The sequence below is a fragment of the Panicum hallii genome, chromosome 7, assembly GCF_002211085.1.
Source record: "Panicum hallii strain FIL2 chromosome 7, PHallii_v3.1, whole genome shotgun sequence".
NCBI classification, from domain to species: Eukaryota; Viridiplantae; Streptophyta; class Magnoliopsida; order Poales; family Poaceae; genus Panicum; species Panicum hallii.
The window spans coordinates 41,853,329-41,875,036 of NC_038048.1; the positions used below are offsets into that span (position 1 = coordinate 41,853,329).

The following is a 21,708-nucleotide window of genomic DNA, read 5'->3' on the forward strand; positions in this document are numbered from 1 at the left end:
TATAAAATTAATTATATTAATGCAGACTAATTTACGAGACCAACCCATTAAACCTAATTAGTGTATGATTTGATAATATTGTGCTACAGTAACATATGGTAATGATAGATTAATTAAGCTTAGTAGATTCGTCTCGTGAATTAATCTCCATTTATACTATTAATTTTATAATTATTTTATATTTAATACTCTTTAATTGCTGTCAAATATCGATGTGAGAGGACTAAATTCACCCGATCCAAACACGCGCATAGATCGATCGCCACAACGCCGCCGAGCACGCGAAGAAGAGAGTTGCCTGATCACTGGATACACAGAGCGGCGCACGGCCACAGGCTCGCTGCTGGTGGCGTGGCGGGTGCGGTGGCCCAACAACCTCCAGGGCCCGTGGACCGCGGCCCACGTTTGCTCGGTCGGCGCAGTCCATGTACGATTTCGGACGCCTTATCTACTTCAACTCCACTCCATTCACCCGCCGATTCGCCCGTAACGCAGCGTTGCGTGCGGGCGTTTCGCCTGGAAATGTGGCTGCTTTTCTGGACTCGTGCAAACGGTAGATAGACACAGAAAAAAAAGTTACGGTACCAGAAGAAAGAAATCTGCTGCCTTGCGTGCTCGAACGAATGCGTCGGTACTCTCGCCGGCCGCGACAGGCGTACGTCACTGGTTGGTGGCTACTGGCTTACGGTCCCGGGTTCTGATGGTGGTGTGGTAGCACGACGAAAGTCAGGTCCACTGTGCAACTGCGAGACTCCGGAGCCGATCCAGTCGGTTGTTCAGGTAGCACCAACGCAGCGCCCGGCACCTTTTTTCTTCCGATTTCGCTGTGCCCCGTCCTAGGAGCACCGATGTGACAGCAGGGTACAATCAGCCGAGACTGTCGGGCATGACCGCTCGGTACATTCGGCACGTGAAAAAGCAGGAGGTCAAGTGGCCACGGACGCAAATCGCCCCTTTTCTGGTGGACGTGCAGAGGTCAAGCACGCCAGGCAGGAGATTGCTGAATGCCGACCCGAACTTTGCAGTGGTAACGGGGTGGCAACAGGTCAGGTTCACCAATCACCAGCATCATAGGTTTTGGTGCCGCGTGGCATGGAGAAGCGTCTCCGTGCCAAGAGCAGCCGCACGTTGAAGAGTATCTTTGTCAAATAATGTAATCTAATTCTCCAAATCACCATGAAAGACCATGCTCAACAGATAATGTAGATTTTTCTTGAAACGTAGGGGATGGGACCCTTTTCCACTCCAGAACGCAGGTCCGGTGGTCACCGCGCAGGGAGGCTGCATCACGATTCACGTCTGACTACGGCATGATACAAGTACTTAAGAAACAAGCTGCCATACCAGTATTAAAGAGTGACTGGCTACAACTTGCATCAAATAGTTCACAAGCAAGCCTCGCAGAACAATGGTTCGTCAATACATTATACATACCAGTCTTAAGTGTGGCTGGCTACAACTTGCAACAAATAGTTCATTTCAAACAGTAAAACAAAGCTCCCATAGCGGCGTTCACAGCATCAACGATACAGTACAAGTACTTCAAATCAACAGATCACTTCGCTAGTCTGAATCCATAACGATGGTGCCAAACAGTAACACCGAAATAGCGCGGGTACATGGAATACTCCAGGGTACTCCTTGGGGGAGGCTGCAGAGCATCTCAGCAGTAAAACATGACGCGCTTCACGTTTTCCTTGAGGGCGGGCAGGGGCCTAACGGCAACACTCCCTGCAGCCCTGCTGCTGCGTGCACCTGGTGGAGGGCCACGGGCACCACTTGCCATTGACCCACTGTCAGAAGTATCTGGCTCCATGTAGAAGCGAGCTCGGAAGGCTGCCAAATGAGCATAGTATGCCGGAGGCACTGCAAGAAATCAAGCAACGGTCAGCGAGTTATTTGGCAAGAGTAACACCACAATGGGTGATCTAGAGACTCATGTTTCAAGTTGGGCTTACCAATCGACACGGAGCGGGTGCACCTAGCGTACCTGCAAAAGTTGAAACAACGTTTCATAGGCAGCAGTTCAAGAGTATGCAGAAAGTAATGGGCCAATGGAGCAGTAGATATTACGTGTAGCACAGGTTGTTTGTCAGAGTCTGCAGCTCATCAGCTGTAAACTTGTTCTCATCCCACAGGACATGATAATGAGCTGGGCGGCTTGTTCCCTGAATAGATGAAAACTTCAAATCAGTAATCACTTGCCCATCCATCAAGTGATGGATTGAAAACGAGAATGAAGAATCAACCTGAATTCCAGCATGGCTACACAGGTAGAAATCAAACTCAGTAGGATGGCAAATCTTTGAATCGACCACAGTGCCTAAAGTCAGATAAAAGAGTTTCTGGTCAGCTCCAAATTAGACATGCCAAGCCCAAAAAAAATGGAGGTGCAACGCAAACTAACCAGGCAGTATGTTCCCACTTCTATCAACCGTACGCTGATCATTGTGGTTATTAGCAAACAACCTAGTGTGATGCCGCTTCTGAACTACCACAAAAGTAACTGGAGGCTGGTAATTGGGCTCCAAGGATGCACAGGCCTATATCCATGTTTGGCAACGGTGAGAAAAATAGGAATAGCAGCATCAGATGAATGCTATCGAATTACATATACCTTTCTGATGGCATCAAGTTCATACAGCAATACTTGATAGAACTGTCCCTCGCTGACACCATCCCTGAAATTAAAACTGTGTTAACATACTAAAAATCGTGATAAGAAAAGAGATGATCATGCAAGGGTAAGAACCTGTAGAATATGATTCTCTGAGGTTTCTGTCCAGTTGCTCTCTTAAAAGAAATGAGAAGTTCCCTGCACAATCAAAAGAATTTACGCATATAGCAGAATCCAAAACTAGAGAAGCGTGAATAAATTTCATTATATCAGTAAAGATCATACTTGATCATGCCACCAGTTACGGTCCCTCTTTGTGGATCTTGCCATACTTTGAAAAGATCCTGAATCAGCTCCTGGCGATGGGCTTGAGCACTCACTAGTCCAGCATACTTGGTGACCTCAGGCCAGTCTTGCGAAGCAACAACCTGGAAAGGGAACAGTACCACTATCATCAACAGGGAATCTATCACAGCAGAACTTCTGGTCTATCATCACGGTAACAAGTGCTGCACTTACAGCCGCAATGGAAGGACTGGAATCTTCTCCAGGATGAGGATGGGTAACATCAGCACCAAATATGATAGTTGGTCTGTCACTGACAAGGGGGATTCTCCTTGTCAAAGCATCTACAAGTACAGTATTCCTTCCCCCAACCTGAAAAGTAGGCAAACCATGAGAACACTAATGATTCAGGTATTACTTAAGGATGGAATGGCATGGAGAGATTTTACCTTAACATTTATTTTGAGTGCAACATTTGCAAGATACTGCTTGCTCATCTTAAAAACATGCTTAGTCAGACAACACTGGGAGACCAATCCTAGATCAGTCTCACAGATCCTCTTGAGATCCCCTGAGGAATGAAAAGAATGCTGATGACAAAATGTATTAAGTGGACAGTGTTTAAGTGTCTGTTGGAAAAGAACATTACCGTAAAGAGAACCATTATTGTCAGGCAGTATTACAATAAGCAGGTCAAGTTCCCTGCCTTGTGGTCTCAGTATGTTCATCGCATCTTGATAACGTGCCTTTAATGCTCTCTCAACATGTTCTGGCCTTGCAGTCAGCGGAGGCAGCACAGGCTCAAGAGCAAAGTCCTAGAGGGAGAATGGAAAATATGAAGAGTAAATAACACAAAATACCAAAGGAATATTGGGCACAAGTGATATTCGAAGGACAAAGACGTACCATTCCAGATATTTGGCACATGATAGCCAGCTCATGACAGAAGCCCCTAGCAGCACTATCTTGCACATTCCGAGAAAAGTTAATACACGCCCAGTTGCTGACTCTGCCGCCATTAACCATTTTCTACCCAGGAAAAGAACAACACAAGACGAGATTATCAAATCAAACAACAAACAGGGAACATGCAGATAGAGGCAGGCAAAAGGTAGAAAACAGATGTTATCTACATTAAAGTATCGTCAATGGCACATCATAACCTAAAGGATTAATGTTGCAGGTGACGTGTTGCATAAAAGAAGAGCAAAATCAGACGGAGTGCTTGATAGAGCTTTCTGTATAAATAATGCAAAATCCCTCCCTCCCAATATGCTTCCATGAGACACTAGATAAATGCTGGAATTTTGAGGTAACGAGATGATAAAAAAAATGAAATCAAATACAAGCAGTGAAACAATAAACTGATCTCTTCACTCTAGAGCTCGTGCATTCCGAGCTCAATCATTGGGCCACGACAGCGAAAAATATTTTATCCGTTAGATGAAAAGTTAACGGTAAAGATTCATTCACTATGTGCCTAGGAAAAAAAAAGATCATTTGTGTCCTCATCCTCTCGGATCTTGGTGAAGCTTCCAGATGCCGCAAGGCTGCACCATGCTCTCCTCTCGGCGCCATGCCGCGCGCACCACCCCAACCCCGTTCACGTCGCGCAGCTCCACGCCCGCCTCGTCGTCTCCGCTGGTGCGCACCCGCACCTGCACCCGGTGCTCCTCACGCAGCTCGTCTCCCTCTACGGCGCTGCAGGCCGCCTCGCCAACACGCTCCGCGCCCACCTCGCCGCCGCCAACCTCCGCACCTACGCGGTCCTCGTCTCCGCCCTCGCGCGGCCACGCTCGGGCCTCGTGTTCTCGCTCTTCTCGGGCCACTATGTCCACGCGCGCGCCACCAAGGCCGTGCCTCCTCGCGACGTGTTCGTCTACATCTGGTTGGTCGATGCGTACGCCAAGGCCGGGCACATGGTGGCGTCCATGAAGGTGTTCAACGGAATGCCTTTCCCGGGCGCTGCGTCTTGGACCGCGCTCCTCGTTGATTACGCCAGGAACAAGATGTGCCTCGAAGCGCTGTCAGTGTTCAGAGAGCTGGCAGGGCAGGGGCGGGAGGCGCTTCTGGATCAGGTGAGCGTGTCAAGTGTGCTGAGCGCTTGCTCCTGGGCGGGCACGGTGAAATTTGGTCACCAGGTGCATAGGTCCGCTGCCAAGGTAGGGCTGGACCTGGGCGCAATCTGTTTTAGCAACGGCCTTCTTGACATGTACACCAGGTGTGGGTGCTCGTGGGAAGCTTTGGTCCTGTTCGATGCTATGGATTGCAGAGATGTCATCACTTGGGATGTTGTCATTTGTGCCTGCATTCATGATAGCCACTTCAAGGAAGCTTGTATCTTGTTCCAGTCCATGGTCAGGGATGGTGCCTTGCCCGATGATGTGTCCTATGCTACTGCATTGCAGGCATCAGCATGTATGCTGTCATGGGCTCTTGGAGCAAGCATACATGCCTCTGTAATCAAGACATGCGCTGCAAGCATACATTGCTAGCTCGCTTGGGCGATGCACTCCGAGCATTTGAGGTCGCAGAAGATCACTTCTGTGTAATGTCATGGACGGCCATGATCACTGCACTGCAGCAAAATGGACATGGAGTACAGGCAGTTGACATGTTTGAGAAAATGCTAGAGCATGGCATCCCTCCAGACCACATCACATTTGTTGGTGTTCTCCCTTCCTGTAGCCACAGCGGAATTGTTGAGCAAGGACGCAAGTACTTCAATTTGATGACCCAAGTTCATAAGATCACACCTTCGACTGAGCATTATCCCTAGTATTTCCTTTCCTTCATCCCGCCACCAATTTTAATCAGAGAGAAGAGAAGTGCAGGAACTCGGATAACAATGGCTCGACACCAGCTATGAAGGCGGCATCTAGGAGACGGATGTACATATAAAGCACTTCATGAAAGAGAATTGCAGGATATGCACATGCCAACAGACACGTACTTATGACACTAAGTACCTCCTCAGCAGGATTATTACTCAAGGTAGAGGATAATCAAACTCAATAAAAGCAGCTTCATACTCACCAATGCACTGAAATAAGCTAACAGTTGTATCCTCCAAATCTAATGCTACATTACACATGCTAAATAACGGGTCATAACCGCGCGCCAAAGGCGCGCCATATTTCTAGTTGTAGTTATGAGTCTGTAGTTTCATCAACAGGCTTATTTGCTGTATTACTCATTGCAGAAATGATAAACTTTAAAAGCAGGTTATACAACCATGGGTGACATCTACTCTCCCAGTTGCTGGTTTACTTTCTGCTTATTTTTCATTTTGGCAAATTGCCAAAATATAGAACTTGTTTAATTTTTGTTATGGTCCTCACCTAATGTTACCATGAGGGGAAATTTAATTGCACTTGAAGAAATACAGGAAAAGTTATTTTATCTAGATTTCTTGGGACATATTTGACCAAGCATACCTTGTTCATCATGTTCCATTGGCCAACTCTTGGCAAAACATCCTTCTCTCGGCCACTATCATGGTATTTAAGCTAATTACACAAAAGTACAAATTCTACATCAGTAGCCATGCACAACATATGCATAAATATGGAAAACAAAATGTAGTGATGCTGTTAGACCTCAGAAATTAACTTACCCTTGGTGGTGGCAGAACACGAGCTTCAACTGCTGCAAGGCGTTCATCAATTCTTATACCAAATTCCTGTGCATACGGGTCTTCATAGTATGCATTGTGATGCACAGTCTGATAAAAACGAGGAAAGGTAAAATAAGTAAGTAAGTCAGAATCATCAATTCAGCTGATTGACCTTGGTGAATACTAGAACAATTAAACCTCAGCGAAGTACTACATTTAATCATTAAAGAGCAACAATTCTGATAAAACTAACACTATTCACCAGAAAAATATGACTCACAGAAACATTTTAATTATCAAACAGACCACCCAGAAAGGCAGAGATCATTCAGATGCACATGTGTAGCAAAAAAATGGCAAGTGGCAATAATTTTATAGTGCCCCTAAACTATAAAGAATGCAAAAGAAAGTCAGTAAGCAGGGCTCCCAAAGCTCAAAAGCCAAATATTGCTACACAGGCTATTATTGCAGCATGGTTAGACACCTGAATTCATGAGATGTGGATCAAAACACTGATTACATAATATGCACAAATACATGATCAACAGTCACCTGTAAGATGTCCAGCTCACGCTCTTGAGGGCGCTGACAGGTCACTTTCAGTAGAGCAGTGATTTGTTTCTCATTGAGTCGCTTTGAGTAACGCTGTCCTTCAACTATCTTACAGACCTGATATTTCATATTTCAAAAACATAAGCAACTTACAAAAATATGCTGAAGCTGGATGTAGCATTGAAAACACATTCGAAGCATAAGCACAATATAGCAAATCAATTTCAATAGAGATAGTTGAAGACACTAACTTCCATAGGCAGATAATTTGGTCTTTGCTGATTGCCCACTTGCAAGCAAGGTAAAGTGGTGTGTTGAATACTAAAACCATAAGTCTCCATGAAGTATTGCACCACAGTCTTCACAGTACCACGATCATCAACAGGGAATCTATCACAGAGAAAGCAATAAAACTATGTCAGAGCATTATCCTTTAAGCAATTAACTCATACCAGCAAGGGAAGACACACGTACGATAGCTCTCTTGTTGCTTGTGAAGTGAGGCCAGAAATACGATATTTTCTGCGCATATTGCCTCGGTGTGTGACCTCAACCTTCACACCTCTCAAGGCTTTTTTGATCTACGGAAGTTAAAAAATGACAGTAACTTAGCACCAACTAAGCATAAAGCAAAGTTACTATCGAAAAGGTAAGGTAAGGTAATAATTCAAACCTTCACGCGATCAGAATCAGACAATGGTCTAACTGAGATATCTCTGTTAAGAAGCTGAGCAACAAAATCAATCACAGGGAGAGGCTCGATAAACGCGGTAGATGACATATCTGCATGGGCACAAATCAAAGGCTAAGACAAGACCGAAACTGATCCCATGAACTACACCAAGTCCATGTAAAGTAGCATAATACCGACATGGATCATGTGAAAACTGAAAGAAAAGCAACGAAATAAAAAGGTAGAGGTGATAGTATCTAACCAATATTCAGGGAAAGGCCCATCTGTGTCGGCCTTATGCTTTGGTAAAAACCGCGCCAACTTTCCAAACCCTCACCAAGTTGCTGGCGTCTCCCTAAGTTGGGAGAATAAAATGATCTACCAACAGGAGAATACCTACACAAGAAAAGTGTAATTACAATGAAGACTTTGCCACAGAAAAATAACAATAAAAATACAACTAGCTCAAATATCACCTCGCAGTAGGCAGTTCACGTAGTACAATGTCAAGCACTTGAAGAGCTTCTTGAGGAGCATCTGCTTGCCTTCCAGCTAGGAACATAGCCAAATGGTGGAGATCAGCACGGGCAGCAAATTTGATCACCACCCTAAATACTCTCTCGCGCCTGAATCAGAAGGGATGGCAGAAGTCAGCAAAAAAAACTGATTTGGATGTCCTAAATATAGACAGCAGCAATACCATACCTTTGCCCGCCTTGGCCACCACTAAGACTATCTTCCTCATCTTGCAAGGTAATTTCAAATGTCCTAGAAGTAAATGGCAATGGTCCAGCTGTATAAAGGCTCTTTCTTCCATCGTAGGCTGGTAGACGCCCACCCAACTGGGATTGTCTATACAGCGTTACAAGCTCTCCCATGACAGCACGATTGACACCACGTGAAGTAACCTCAGGTGTTATGGATACCTGAAGACAATAGATTGATGAACATAAATTACACTTACCCCCCAAAAAAGGACAGAAATCACAAAACAAAAATTGGCATGAAATTACTTCTTAGGAGTAGTGGAGCTTACATCGTATTGGTGAAGGTCTTTGTCAGGAAGCTCAGCAAAGAAATGATTTGCCTTCACAATGCACCTGTCCCCATAAGTGCCCTTGCCAGGGCGTAACGGGAATCGAACCGATTTGCTTGAGGCCGGTGCCACTTGAATTTCTTGGCTTGTGGAAGTCTGACCACGAATTGCAAGTTGCTGAAATTGTTGCTGGACATGTCCAGAGCTCCCCTCTGCCATAGGCTGTGAGGATGAGCCAGGTCCCGATGGGGATGGTGAAACCATCGGGGCTTGATACTGGACATATGGGGCTTGGTGCAGCTCGGGAACTGTTCTGGATGGACCTGGAGGAACATTTCGTCCAACAATACCTCCCCTATGCCCACCATAGTATGGCTGTGGCATTCCACCTCTGGGACGGGGACCACCACGTCCCTGGTAGTCACCGCCACGTCCTTGGTATTCACCGCCACGTCCCTGGTAGTCACGCGGGTGATACTCAGGTGGCCCACCACCCGGGTGATGTGGCCCTGGCCCTCCACGGCCCTGATAGTGTCCACCACGGCCTTGGTGTTGACCGCCACCACGGCCACCCTGTTGAGGCACCCAGCCGCGTCCTCCCCCATGTTGTTGAGTTCGCTCAGGTCGCTGTGAGGAACCTTGTCCAGAAGCCCCTGAAGACTCTCCAGAAGTTTCTCCAGAGCCACCAGGGCCAGTTCTCTTCTTCCTCACCATGATCGGCACTGGCATGACACAAATACATCAAGACTGAGATGATGACAAACTAATTTATCAAGACTTGACATGAAGAAAACTGTTTGACTGTATATCTGTGAAAAATAAAATAGCAACAGAAGGTTGTATACTGAGGAGAATTGCAAGAGTTCACACAGAATAAAGAAAATGTAAACAATGTAACACAAATAGAAGATCAGCTGCTATCAAGCTGCATCCAGGAATTGCTAACATAACAAATAGAAAACTTGAGGATTACAACATCATAGAAACTTGCACCCATGTGAAATGGACTAATCTACCAGAACACAGTGAAAGAGAGAAATAAAAAAGTAAATGTAGAAGAAAGGAACTGCAATTTCACAAGTACTAGGAAACAAGACTTATGTAACTGATTGCATTTTTATTTGCTTTACAATTCTTAGTTTTGATTATTGCACTGTTTCTGTGGTTGGCTGCGAGCTTCTGTCTAAAACAAAGTGGGAAAGTAGGTTAGGAAAATGTAAGAAAGGGTATATCATCCAAAGCAGAGTGATGTAGGTGTCTCCTAGGTACCTAAAATTATTTTATTTATTAAAAAATAACAGCCTAAAACACATATACAGGCATGAAATAAATAAAATCAGACATCGCCCCCCCCCCCCCCCGGCCACCACCACCTATATACATAACAAGAACTGTACTTTCATCAAAACAGAAAATGTATGTGATTCAGTCTTCAGGGACGCGCAAACAACACCATAGTATGAGACAAAATGTATGGACGAGAACACTGCAGCACTGACAATGAAGCTGTTAGATACTAAAACTACACACCTATTAAAGGCTTGCATTATGTGGCATTTTAAACTTGCTTTCAGGAAGGTTATTTTCTAGCTATAGCTATTCAATAGAATTCCTCGAGATCACATCAAACATTTTTTACCCTACCAATAACCATTTTGATCACGATCAACAGAACAACAGCTTTTATCGAATGGTGGAACACATCCTTAGTGTAGAACATTATATACTCTGTGCTCGCAGTTGTACTCAATGCCAAGAGCTCCCACTGAGTGAACATCGAACGTTAGGCACAAACTGATGTCTGGAACACATCAGCATTGTTGGTGGAGGCTGAAATTTAACTGAACAAGTTATGCTAAAACTAATCCCTGTATGTTGTCAGAAAGACAACAACAAAACCTAGTCCCCCTAAACCCCAATTAACACACTCAGACACAAGGTTCAGCAGTTAAAACACACAAATAAAATGGACGCCTTACTTGAACGTTGAGGTAAACAACCACACAAGCAGATAAGCAGCAGAATGGAGTAAGAGAAAATCAATATGTTGAGACTTTGAGAGCATCAGGCAAGCATTTCGCCCAAATATTAAGCACACCTGAAAGAACAGAGGTCCTTATCTCGAAGCGCAACTAAGCCTCCTATCTCCACATTATGCGCTTAGCCTAACCAACCGAAGATGATCGTAAAAACACGCGCAAATAGTCAAGCCCCTATCGGATCAGCTCACCACCGAGCCAGGACCGGCCAAATCGACCAACAGACCCCACCAAATCCGCCAGCACCCTCTCGAGCTCGCCTATTCAAGCACCAACACCGCCGCAACGCAGTAACCGACCCCCGGAACAACCGCACGCTACGCTTAAACACGCCCCCGCGGAATCAGCGGGCGAGAAGCAGCAGATCTAGCAGAGCACGGGAGGGGAGCGCTACCTGCGCGGGCTCGGCGGACGGCGGCGCGGGACGGGAACGGAGCGGGAGTGCTGGGCTCCCAACCCCACTGATGGCGCTCCCTCCTCTACTGCCGCGGCGCTGCTGCTCGCTGGGTGGTGCTCGTGCCCACCACCACCACCACCTCTCCGCCTTTTTTGAGGAGGGGAGGGGGAAGGCGACGGCCGCTTGTGGTTAATTAGCGGCAGCGGCAGTGCGGCTCACTGGGGAAAGCGCCGAAGCGAGCGCAGGCGGGGGCGCAGGGCTGGGGGTGGCTGGGTGCCCGTGTCAGGGTCAGGGTCAGGGTCAGGTCGCGGCGCGGGGCGGGGCGGGTCGCGGCGCCGTGGACCCGGCGACCCGTTCGGATTTGGATTAGTGCAGGAACGTGGGGCGGGTGACACTGACGACGTGGGGACGGGGCGTCCTCCAGGGCCGCGCGATTGGCCGGGACCGCCTCGGGCGCGACGCTCCCGGTAGGATTAGTGGGCCTAATCAAAGGTTTAGGCGGAAACGACATGGGCCCGGGTGTCAGGAGTGGATAATCGTGCCCCCCTCGCCCTGTTGTTCCCCAGGGCCCGAGGACGTTTCGATTGGTGATTGGGTCGCCTCGCTTTCGTGCCCCCGTGCGCGCTACGCGATCATACCGACCGACCGAGCGAGTACCACCGGTCCATCCACAGGCGCCGTCGTATGCGTACCAGCGTACGGTGCGAAAGGGAAACGCACAAGGGCTCGGCTCGGCGATGAGATCACGGGTGAGGAGTTACGGCGAGCCATCAATGACCGCGAGGTGCCAACCCGCGACTGTGCGTGTGGTTCGCCGCTGGCGGGTCGCTGTCGCTGCAGTCCCGTTTCGGCTAAGCCATTCAGGCCCGTAAAAGGGAAAAGAATGGGTCAAACAAACGGTGCACCAGCCAGCCAGCCACAGTAGCATTTGCTACCGCCCCAGCACGACGGGCGGGGGCACGGCACAGACCTACGGCCACCCTAGCGGGTCGATGGCCCAGCTCGGTTCCGCATACGGGGCGCACGCGCCAGTGCGTGGGGTCGCACCAGACTGTTCACGTCACTCGCCGCCTAGCTCTCCCCCCACGCGCGATGACACCACGAGCCCACCTGCAGCGCGGGCCCAGCGCGCAGCGAGACGGGCGTGGCGCGAGCTGCGCGCTGGGTGGATAGGTCACTCAGCGGCGTGGTAGGCGGGGCCCGCGCTGCGAGGGCCGTACCGGGCGCGCGGCCAGCCGTTGCTCTGATGGGCCCGCGGCCCGATGACGGGGACGGAGTGGAGCCCGCGGTACGGGTGCGGAGGAGGGAGGTGGGGGTGGGGGTGGGGGCCCTTTCGCTTTCGCGCCTCTCGCTCGCTCGCGACCAGAGCAGGCTAGGCCGGCCAGTGCCCAGTGGGCTGCCTCGGGCCTCACGACCAGAACGAGACCGAGGCCGGCCTTCTCCGAAGCCTCGCAGTACTACTACGACCTACCCTATCCATTCGTTCCAGTACTCCAGCAAAACCCCAGGATAATCTAAAAAAAAAGTAAAACCACAAATAATCTCAAAAAAAAAGCAAAACTACAGGAGCGTCGCTTCTCGGTTTGCGCTCGCATCGCAGACGCAAAACTGAGAGCTGCAGCCTCTTGCAGTTTTTTTTTTACTGAGAAAAATCCTCTTGCAGATTTGCGTCGCAGGGGATCGTATCGTGCTCGTGGTGGCGCCACTTTTTGTCGCTATCCAGGTACTGTAGGAGCGTATGATACGGCGGGTATCACGTCGGCCGTACGCCCACGGCCGGCCTCGGTGTCTTGGTTTCGGTGGAGGGGTCGAGACAGCTCATCGTCACCGTGCTACAGAGTCCACATCAGGGGGGGCTACAGCGAAAGGATTTGCTGGGGGCACCACCGATGCACAGTGCCACCCGGTCCTGACTTTTTAACGGTCTGCATTTCCTTGTCACGACAGTCGTTGTTGCGAGCAACGCATTCGTGTTGACGATATGTCTAACGACCAGCACCGCTCGCTACCCTTGCCTAGCAGCTTGCTTTTGCTGAGGCTTAAAAGAAAAATACTGTTAGTGAGACAGAAGATGACTTGGACCTCTCGAAACTGTTTCTAAACAACGCCAGCTCGCCTATCACGAAAAGGAAGGATTCATGGCCAGGAAAGAAAATTGAAAAATAAGAAAGCTTACACAAAAGAACCACCTGGTACTGCCACACATGGCTTTTCGAGACCAAGCCTTTTCTGATAATTCTTTTGCAGCTTTTAAAATACATTTTTTCGAGAAAAGGCTAAATTATGAGTTTTTCTTTGGCTCTATTGATCTTTTCCAGTAACCCTATATTGCTCTTCTTGATTATTCCATGTTGGTTGGTACTCTCGTTCGACTAAACTGATCGATGTTACGGAGTGCTAGGGAAACAAATTAACAAGGACTATGGAAATTGAAATGAGAAGGACTATGGGACAAGGACAACTGATGAGCTACTCCCTAGCTTGGTACCATGCGATCTCTTCTAGATGGAAGGGACCATTCTGGCTCGCAATGAAAGCGAAGAAAGCCTAACCACGAACCATCAGGAGCTTCCTGATCATAAACGACAGGATGCTAAGAACCTAGTTAGCATAGCTTTGTTGTGAATGTTCCGCTATACATTCTGACCCTGTTCTATAGATAGAAGAAAAGGAAATGGCCCAATAGGCCAAATAGCTGCGTAGCTGGTCTCGACCATCCAGCTGATATTACTGTGCATCGCCAATAGCTTATTTTTTTCCTAGTTAACTGAATAAGAATGTTCCTGTCCTAGTCTGTGGTAGTTTTGTAACCTATCTACTCAAGTGTACAGATGAGAACGACGGTGAATTCTCTTTCTCACCGTTTTGCAGAACAAAAGAAACTGCACTGTTGCTCATCAAGAGATGAGGCAAGAGGTCCTTTGCTGACACAATGGTACAACAAGCGGGACCCCCAACGCAGTCTCGCGACGTGACTTTTCGCTTGTACGCCCACGGGCCACAGCCCACAGGCCCATGGCCGGCCGCTCCACGGATACTGACAGGCGGGCCCGCCCCTTCTGCTTCGGACCGGACCGGACCGCGTCAAACGGCCCGTGAGCCTGCAGGTGGGCGCAGCGCCGGGGCGGTCGCCTCCGACGTGTGCAGCCGGCACGGCGCGCGGCCCCGCCTCTATGCCCTGTCAGGCCGCTCGGAGGCCGAAACGTGTCCCACCACGCGCGCGGGAGGGCCCACCTGCACGACGGCGTAGTACGGGCGCACGCACCTATCCTCATCTTCGGGTGGTGGACTTGGTGCTGTGTGCGTACTGCTGTACAGCACCCTCGCTCATAATGCCGTGGGCCCGCCGCGGCGCCCCCTCCTCACTCTCCTGCGCGCGTGGTTTTTTGTTGGATGCTACGCTACGCAACGCACCAGGAACTCCGCGGGCGGGCCCAGGCCATGCGGCCTCTTGCTGCGCTTGCCGCCATTGATGGGCCCGTCGACGCATGGCGGCCCGGGGCGAGCGAAGGATCCAACGCCCGCCCGCCCGTCCGCCCGCCCCTTGGGTGAGCACAATGGGCGCGCCCGCTGCTCCGTGCGCGGCAAGTGCCAAATGGCTGTCCCTTTTTTCTATCGTCGGCAGCTTGGACGCGTCGCTCAGGTCCGCTACTGTTGTGATAAGGGCGTGTGTGTGCGTTCTTGGATGTAGCTGTTGTGCCTTGTCTCTTGCAAACCTCCAAAAAGAAAAATCGAACCACAAACCCGCTAGGCCGCCACAGTCGTTTCGAAAAAAGAAACCGCTGTAGAAACCGGCTGCAAAGCAAGGTCCGTAAGAGTCGGTTTCAGTGGAGAAGTAGTAGAGTAAATCATGGCGTGAAGTGCTAAGATTAACTCTTTTACGTGCGCGCGTGTGGTAGAGTAAATCAGTGCATCCTCTAAAAAAATAGTAAATCAGTAAACTGTAAGTTTTCTACTTGCTTCGTCTCCCAGGCGAGCATGCAGCTCGCACGAAGTTGGGATCATGCGTGAAGACTCCTGTGGCCAGCTCTGGTACACATGCATGCGCATCCAGGCAGGCCACGGACGCGAGTAAACGAGCGCTGTTAAAGGATTTGTCAGGTAGCTGTTCTAGCAATGGTGTTCGGTCCTCTGAGCTAGGCTAAGCTAGCTCGCGACATTACGCCTCTGTTTGACTGACTCCACAGTTGTTTAGGCTGCTGCCATGTCCCCTTTCTCCCTGTCCTAGCTACCGGGATGTGCTCGGCAGGTAGCTGCGTAGGTCACTGCACTCGCCGCAGCTCGCCCATCTCTCCGCCCTCACTAACCGCAGGCTTAGTTAACGACGACACAATCTAACCTACGCAAAGGACTACTCGACCAGAACGATCCGATGAACTGTTGAGCCCGAGCGAAATCGCTGTAGGCAGCCAGTGAACGCGCGCGCGAGTCCAGTCGGGCGGCATGGGCGCGCGCGAACAGCGTTCTCGCCAGCCCGCCGCGCGAACAGGCAGGAAGCGACCGACGTGCCCCGGCCCGCGGTCAAAAGGTGAGCCAGTGAGCCCGCGGGCCGCGGCGCACAATCATGCAAGCAAAAACTGTATGATCTGACGGGACTGGGCAGGGCTGCCGGAGCGAGGAAAAGGCAAAAACCGGAAGCAGGCAGAGGAAAAGCGGCGCCGAAGCGAGACGAGGAAGGGAGGGAGGGCAGGGCGCACGGGCGTACCTTGATAGGGGCGCCCGTTCTCCACCCGCATCGCCATGTCAAGGTCACAGATCATTCCACACGCCGCGTAGCCGGGGGCGGGCGGCAGCCGGATCGCGGCGGACACTTCGTACGCCGTCGCCGAGGGGGAGAAAAAAAGGTCGTCTATGCGATTGCTGCCGGGGCGGGGCGGATCACGAGCGCGCCGGGGGGCGGTGCCGGGGTCTTATTGGTGGCGGCAGGGCCGGGCGACGCTAGCGGTGGCTAGGGAGGGGGAAGGGAGGAGGAGGTGGGTGGGGCTCGGCTGCCTCACAGGCCTCGTCGTAAGCAAGAGATATCGGTGATGTGTGCGCCAAGATACGCCCAATTATTGCCGTTGGCTTGGCGCGGGGGGGGGGGGGGGGGGGGGGGGGGGGGGGGGGGTGGGGGGGGTGTTGGGGGGCGGGGGCGGATTGCGCCGGGGCGCAGGCGGTACGTGGCCTGGTTTCCATTCTGGCGATCGGTCCACCTGCGAGCACTGCTCCTTTCGGGTAATGGTGCGGATTAGCCATCAGCCATTAGCCGGCCGGCGTGCGCGCGAGCTTGATGGCCGTTGGGCCACGCAAATTTTCGGGCGACCGTACGGAGCGTTCCGTACGTCGATTTCCGACCAGATAGTTAAACTATCATCCGCACGTATCTTTTTCTCTCTTTCTATTTTGATAAAAACAATTATATACACAAAATTACATACAAATATTTATGTACACAAAGTCTGATCAAATCATAAAGACAAAATTGTAGAAAAACATATAAAGGTCAGAAATAAAAAATCACAAAAAAATTGGGAAAATTTTTGAAACAAACTTTCAGTGAAACTTAAAAAAAACTTGAACAAAATTTCAGGAGAAAAAAAGAAAAACAAAATTTATGAACAAATTTGGGAGAAAAAATTTAGAAGAAAAACTTAAGGTCAAACTTGGGAGATAAAGATTTTTAAAAATTTTGAAAAACAAAAAGTCAGAATCAAAAATTTAGAAGCAAAACTTAATACCCAGTTTGGAAGAAAAATTTAGGAAACAAACTTAGTCACCGGCTGGAACTAGACAAAGAAAAAGAAAAAAAATACACTAGGGGAGGGGAGCTCCTGTTATAAAATAACTCTTAAAAGTCATATTAACCGTAAATTTTAAAACTTACTGTCAACGGTAGCTTCAGCATCGGGGCTCCCGTTGGACTGAGGGGCCCCTTCCAGAAATGGGTTGCCACTACCACCGAGCATCGACCATATTCGCCATTACAAAAAAGGCGCGGTTGGTCAAAGGGGAAACCTTTGCTGGATAAGGCGATCCGAGTTGCCAACTATGGCGCCTTGGAATGACCCGGCATGCATCGTTTAGCAGCAATGGCAGCAGAACCGTGTCCCGAAGAAATTAAACAAGGTAGCACTAGCAAAAGGATTATAGAAAAAAATTATGTGTCGGATCATTCAATTCGTTGGGTAAGTTGCGATCTAGTCGGCATTTGAGTAATCCGACGCGCGATAGTGACATGCAGCAGGTAATCGCTCACCTAAAAACCCAGCCGCGCAATTTAGTATCCACGCGAGTTGCGGCCGAAGCCGATGACCTGTTTGGAAAGGGACCTGTATGGTTTTCTATGGCCTCGAAGCTCATCCGCTTTGTCGCCATCGATCCCTCGATATTGCCTGACATCCCAATGAAAGGGGCGTTGTGTATGTATGGTGGTTGAGCCTTTTATGAAAAGACTGCAAATTTCCTTTTCAAAAAAAGGACTGCAAATTTGGCATCTCTTTAAGAAAAAGACTGTTGCATTACATGCTTTGCAACCGCAGGAGCATACAGTTTTTTTAGGTCATTGTCACCTTTTGCCCCCCGGCATTTAGTTAATTTGTCTGATAGGAATGATCCAAGGGAATATACGTCGCTGGAAAACGAGCAAATATATTATTTGGTGGAGGCTCGCATCTGTGCAAAACATTGTTATTGCAGCAAAATAAGAACGTCCCGGGTTGTTTGTCTTTCATTGTCCCCATGATAAAGTTTTTGTAGAGGAATCCCCGTAACAAAATTTGAGACAAGATGGAACAACAGGACGTCTTAGCCTTGTCCTAAGAACGAGAAAGACGAAACAGAAAACCCGTGAAAATTTGCCTTATCCGCTACTGTATGAGGAACTCTGAAGTCTGAACCATTTTTTTTAAAAAAAAATAAATCTGAACCAGTTTTCGACCCACGGTTGACGGTCCAGTAGAGATACAGTTCTGTATTCTGATTGGAAGGGACCGGCCCGACTTATCTGAAATTCAACCATCCGCCTTTTTTTCTGAAACAACGCTCTTTTACATCAAGCTCTAAAATATTTTTAGTGAAGATCAGAGCAAAGCATGCTTCCGCACATATCATTGCAATATTTTTCCCGTTTCTATAATGCATGGGTACACAAAATGTCTGTTTACATGATGGATATCATCTCTCAAATGTAGCCAATTGTAATATCCATATGCAAGTTGCATGATCGCAGTTTAACGTACTGCCTTTGTTCTAAATTAACTAAATTATACTAGGTCACTTTAGTTTCATACAAAGTCAAACTCGTCTCGGAGCTATACGTAATGCCAGATTATAATGATTCAATCAGAGCATGGATATGCACCAGTACAACACTACAACAGCAAGTTAAACAGGGAGAGCCATGTCTGGTTCAGAATATGCTTGCTGATCCATACACAAACAGATCAAACATGTAGGTCCAAATTGCCATTCTGGATGCATAAAAGCTGCCACTGAGTTACGTACTGAACTGGCAATCAGTGTATATAAGAAACTGGTGACCAAATGAGGAAAAAGCTCCAAATATATTGCAACATACAGAAAACATCCCATCCTCCAATATTCGCATTTGAAAGACTGGCAGATCGCGAGTACAATTACCTCGTCCAAACAAAATAACTAGAACAGGTTTAGGACACAGGATATGCGCATAACACTGAGTACTAGCTCAAACGACCATATGATATGCACTAGGGTGAATATATGCCATGCTAGGAGAGGTAGTAGCAAGAATTACTTCGGCCGGTCTGACCACTCGACTCGGAGGATAAGGTTATCATAACCATACCCATTGAGCTTGCTGATAGCCTTCTCACCATCCTCTCTGTGAACAAAGTTGACAAAACCAAACCCCCTGCTTGATCGAGTCCACTTATCCCTCGTGACAAAGGCACGGGTAACAGGGCCAAACGTACGGAACAGCTCGAGGAGGTCAGCCTCATGGGTGTCCTCCGACAGATTGTTCACACGGATGGAGTTCTCATCATTCCTTCTCCTCATACTTGCTATACTTGTATCAGCACCTTCTTTCTTGTTTGGAGGAATATATGCTCGCTCACCAGGTGGTGCTGCACGGCCGTCAAGAGTAGAAGGCCTGTCAACAAAACTTCTGCCTGTGGAGAAAGGTCCTTGTAGGGGCACCTTGAGGTCCAGTGGTCACCCTTTTTCCCACAGATTCTGCAAAGCATGAGAAGGGCACCACCTCCAGTACTTGCCATAGACAGTGGATCACCAGAAGTAGTTGGTTCCTCAGTTTGTTTCCCTACAATTGAATGAATGGTTAGCAAACAAAGGCAAAAAGGATAACAAGATTACAGTAGAACCAGCAAGTTTTGAAGCTTCAGAACCAGAAAAAGAATGTGCATTATAAACAAGAAAGACAAAGTGTCAGCCGCTTTAAAAAGATTAATGTCATAGTTTCAGAAGAACGTTAATAATGGCGAAATGATAGGTTTCTATATCTACAAGATGTACACTACAGAGCTGACAGATCATTTGGCGGGTACGGTTTGATTTGATCAAAAGTAGCGATGCCAGAATTTGTGAATGTATGGAAACAGAATAGTAACCAGACCAAGAAAAATGGGTATTAAGCAAAAACTCATGCTAGATTGTTGTAGTGTGTTTGCATTCAGGTTTCAAGAGGATATAATCCTATTGTGGAATGAGATCACCTGCAGTTGGTGCTACAGCTGCAACATAGCAACAACAGCATGGAATTCGGTATTTGAGATGAAACCGAACAACCTGTCTGCAAATTTAAGAAAGGGCTTAGAGCTGGTAATGTTCCTTTAATATATTAAAACTAGCATTCATCAGCAGCTAGAATCATTATCTAGACATAAAACATCAGTCAGGGAGAATGAAGAGTCACAGGAAAATGCAGAATGCTAATTTTGGGTGTGTGTGTGGTAACACTATCATCAGAAGCAATTGGAATGAGAATGAAAGCATGCCCCTTCCATGGTAGCTGATACGAAAGTATTAATTCGTGTACACACCACACGTCCATAACTAACAGCAAAACGATTAGCACCGTGATGGGAAATCATACATGGTCGACGCACATTACAGTTAATCATGGCTTCAGAGATAACTCGATCAACGCGGAGCAGATCTAGGGTGAAGGAAACGCATGGGGTAGAACAGAAGAGCCTCGCCCGCTACCTGGGGCTCGTGGGCGCTCGAGGAGGACCTCTTCGGTGGAGACCATGGTGAAGCGCGAGCCGCCGTCGTCCCCCTTGACGGCGTCGCCGAACTTGGTCCACGAGCGGCGCTCGACGGCGCTCCTGGAGAGGCGGGCGCGGGCGAGGCTGCGGGTGCGGGAAGTGGTGGTGACCTTGACCTTGTTGCCGTCGTCGTCGAGGCGGTACTCGATCACCGTCCGGAGGCCGCCCGCGTCGGGCCCGAGGACGACCCGCGGCGGGAGGAGGAGGCCGAGGTCGTCCTCGAGCTCGGCCCACTGGAACTTGTGCGGCTGCTGCGTCGCCACCGCCGCCGCCATGGGTCTCTCTCGCACGCCGCGTGCGCCAGGGCTTTGGGGGTGCGTGGTGACTGGTGAAGTGGGGAGAGCTTCGGTTTGGTTCCGGCTTCAGATTGGTGGGCCGTAGTGTTTCCCTTTTCGGGACCGAAGACATGGGCTACATTACTCGTGGGCTGGTGCAGGTCGGCTTTTTCTTCCAAGGATGCAGGACCATAGTTGGGCTGGAGAAGACCTATTCGGCCCGGTCTTAAAGCTTAACATGTTTTCCATACCCGGTTCTACTGATCCGTACTCCCAGCAGTTCGTGATATACATCGAGCAGCCTACGGATCCTCTGAACGGCCGGGGCACGTTGCACGTCAGCATCAGCCATCAGATGGTTGACACGAGAATAGGACGGTCGATCGCTTTCATCCTGTGGACCGATCCAGGCTACTTGCAACTCGTGTGCCGCCGGGTCAGGAAGCCAGCCAGACAGCCAGCACGTACCTACGCTGTCTGGAGCAAATAATTTGACTGTCTAGTCTTTTAATGAAACTTTGGTTCACATCGGTGTCGGTGACCACCGCTTGCCGCCGTACAAATCATTTGACAGTCACCAAAAAGTCGCCAGCCAGTAGTTTTGCCGAGGTTTTTCCGACGTGACACGATTCTTCCTGTCCCTCTGATCAGCTCTAGCTCTTTAAAGCGTGCCAGTGCTCATCGATCACTGCACGCACGAAAATTTTTATTATTGATTCCAGATTTTTTTTTCCAGATGAGCAATCAGGTCGCTATCCCCGTAATTCCAGCGACGGAGAGTTCGATGCTTTCATTTGACGCGCGGGGTGGCAGCGTGTGCAGATTGCAGAGACGAGAGACCTACATGGATAGGATAGCGCAGCAGGCAGGGCAAGGTTCAGCCGAGGAATGATGGCACGGTGCCGAGGCTGCAGGTGGTGCTGGAATTTCGACGCCCGGCCTCCACGGCGGCCGATCGCATGCATGGGCGGCC

The 21,708-nt window shown here is 49.0% G+C and overlaps 1 protein-coding gene and 1 pseudogene across 2 annotated transcripts; both read right to left on the reverse strand.

The window, feature by feature from the left end:
* Positions 1 to 1,398: 1,398 nt before the first annotated feature.
* LOC112900467 (protein argonaute 1B) lies at positions 1,399 to 16,176 on the reverse strand. 2 transcript variants are annotated; one of them, XM_025969330.1, is made up of 23 exons: positions 15,921 to 16,176; positions 8,780 to 9,501; positions 8,449 to 8,669; positions 8,220 to 8,369; positions 8,006 to 8,139; positions 7,744 to 7,853; positions 7,545 to 7,651; positions 7,322 to 7,460; positions 7,071 to 7,187; positions 6,519 to 6,626; positions 6,340 to 6,411; positions 3,809 to 3,931; positions 3,552 to 3,717; positions 3,352 to 3,473; positions 3,137 to 3,274; positions 2,903 to 3,045; positions 2,753 to 2,815; positions 2,618 to 2,681; positions 2,408 to 2,543; positions 2,250 to 2,323; positions 2,074 to 2,168; positions 1,959 to 1,990; positions 1,399 to 1,866 (listed from the first exon to the last, which is right to left on the reverse strand). In XM_025969330.1, exons 1-23 carry the CDS (start codon positions 15,973 to 15,975, stop codon positions 1,664 to 1,666), a joined length of 3,294 nt encoding a protein of 1,097 aa, XP_025825115.1. In that variant the 5' UTR covers positions 15,976 to 16,176; the 3' UTR covers positions 1,399 to 1,663. The 2 variants fall into 2 exon arrangements, with proteins under 2 accessions (XP_025825115.1, XP_025825116.1); XM_025969331.1 differs by lacking the exon at positions 15,921 to 16,176 and adding an exon at positions 11,213 to 11,379.
* Positions 16,177 to 18,668: 2,492 nt separating this feature from the next.
* Positions 18,669 to 20,808, reverse strand: LOC112898793 (annotated as a pseudogene).
* Positions 20,809 to 21,708: the final 900 nt, after the last annotated feature.

What these genes read in the sequence shown, in the direction of transcription:
- LOC112900467 (XM_025969330.1), bottom strand. Translation starts at nt 15,975, where the DNA reads ATGATCTGTGACCTTGACATGGCGATGCGGGTGGAGAACGGGCGCCCC. An exon ending in GTAACTGGTGGCATGATCAA is followed by an intron (nt 2,816 to 2,902) that starts GTATGATCTTTA and finishes TTGATTGTGCAG; the next exon opens with GGAACTTCTCATTTCTTTTA. An exon ending in AAGTGGGAACATACTGCCTG is followed by an intron (nt 2,324 to 2,407) that starts GTTAGTTTGCGT and finishes ATCTGACTTTAG; the next exon opens with GCACTGTGGTCGATTCAAAG.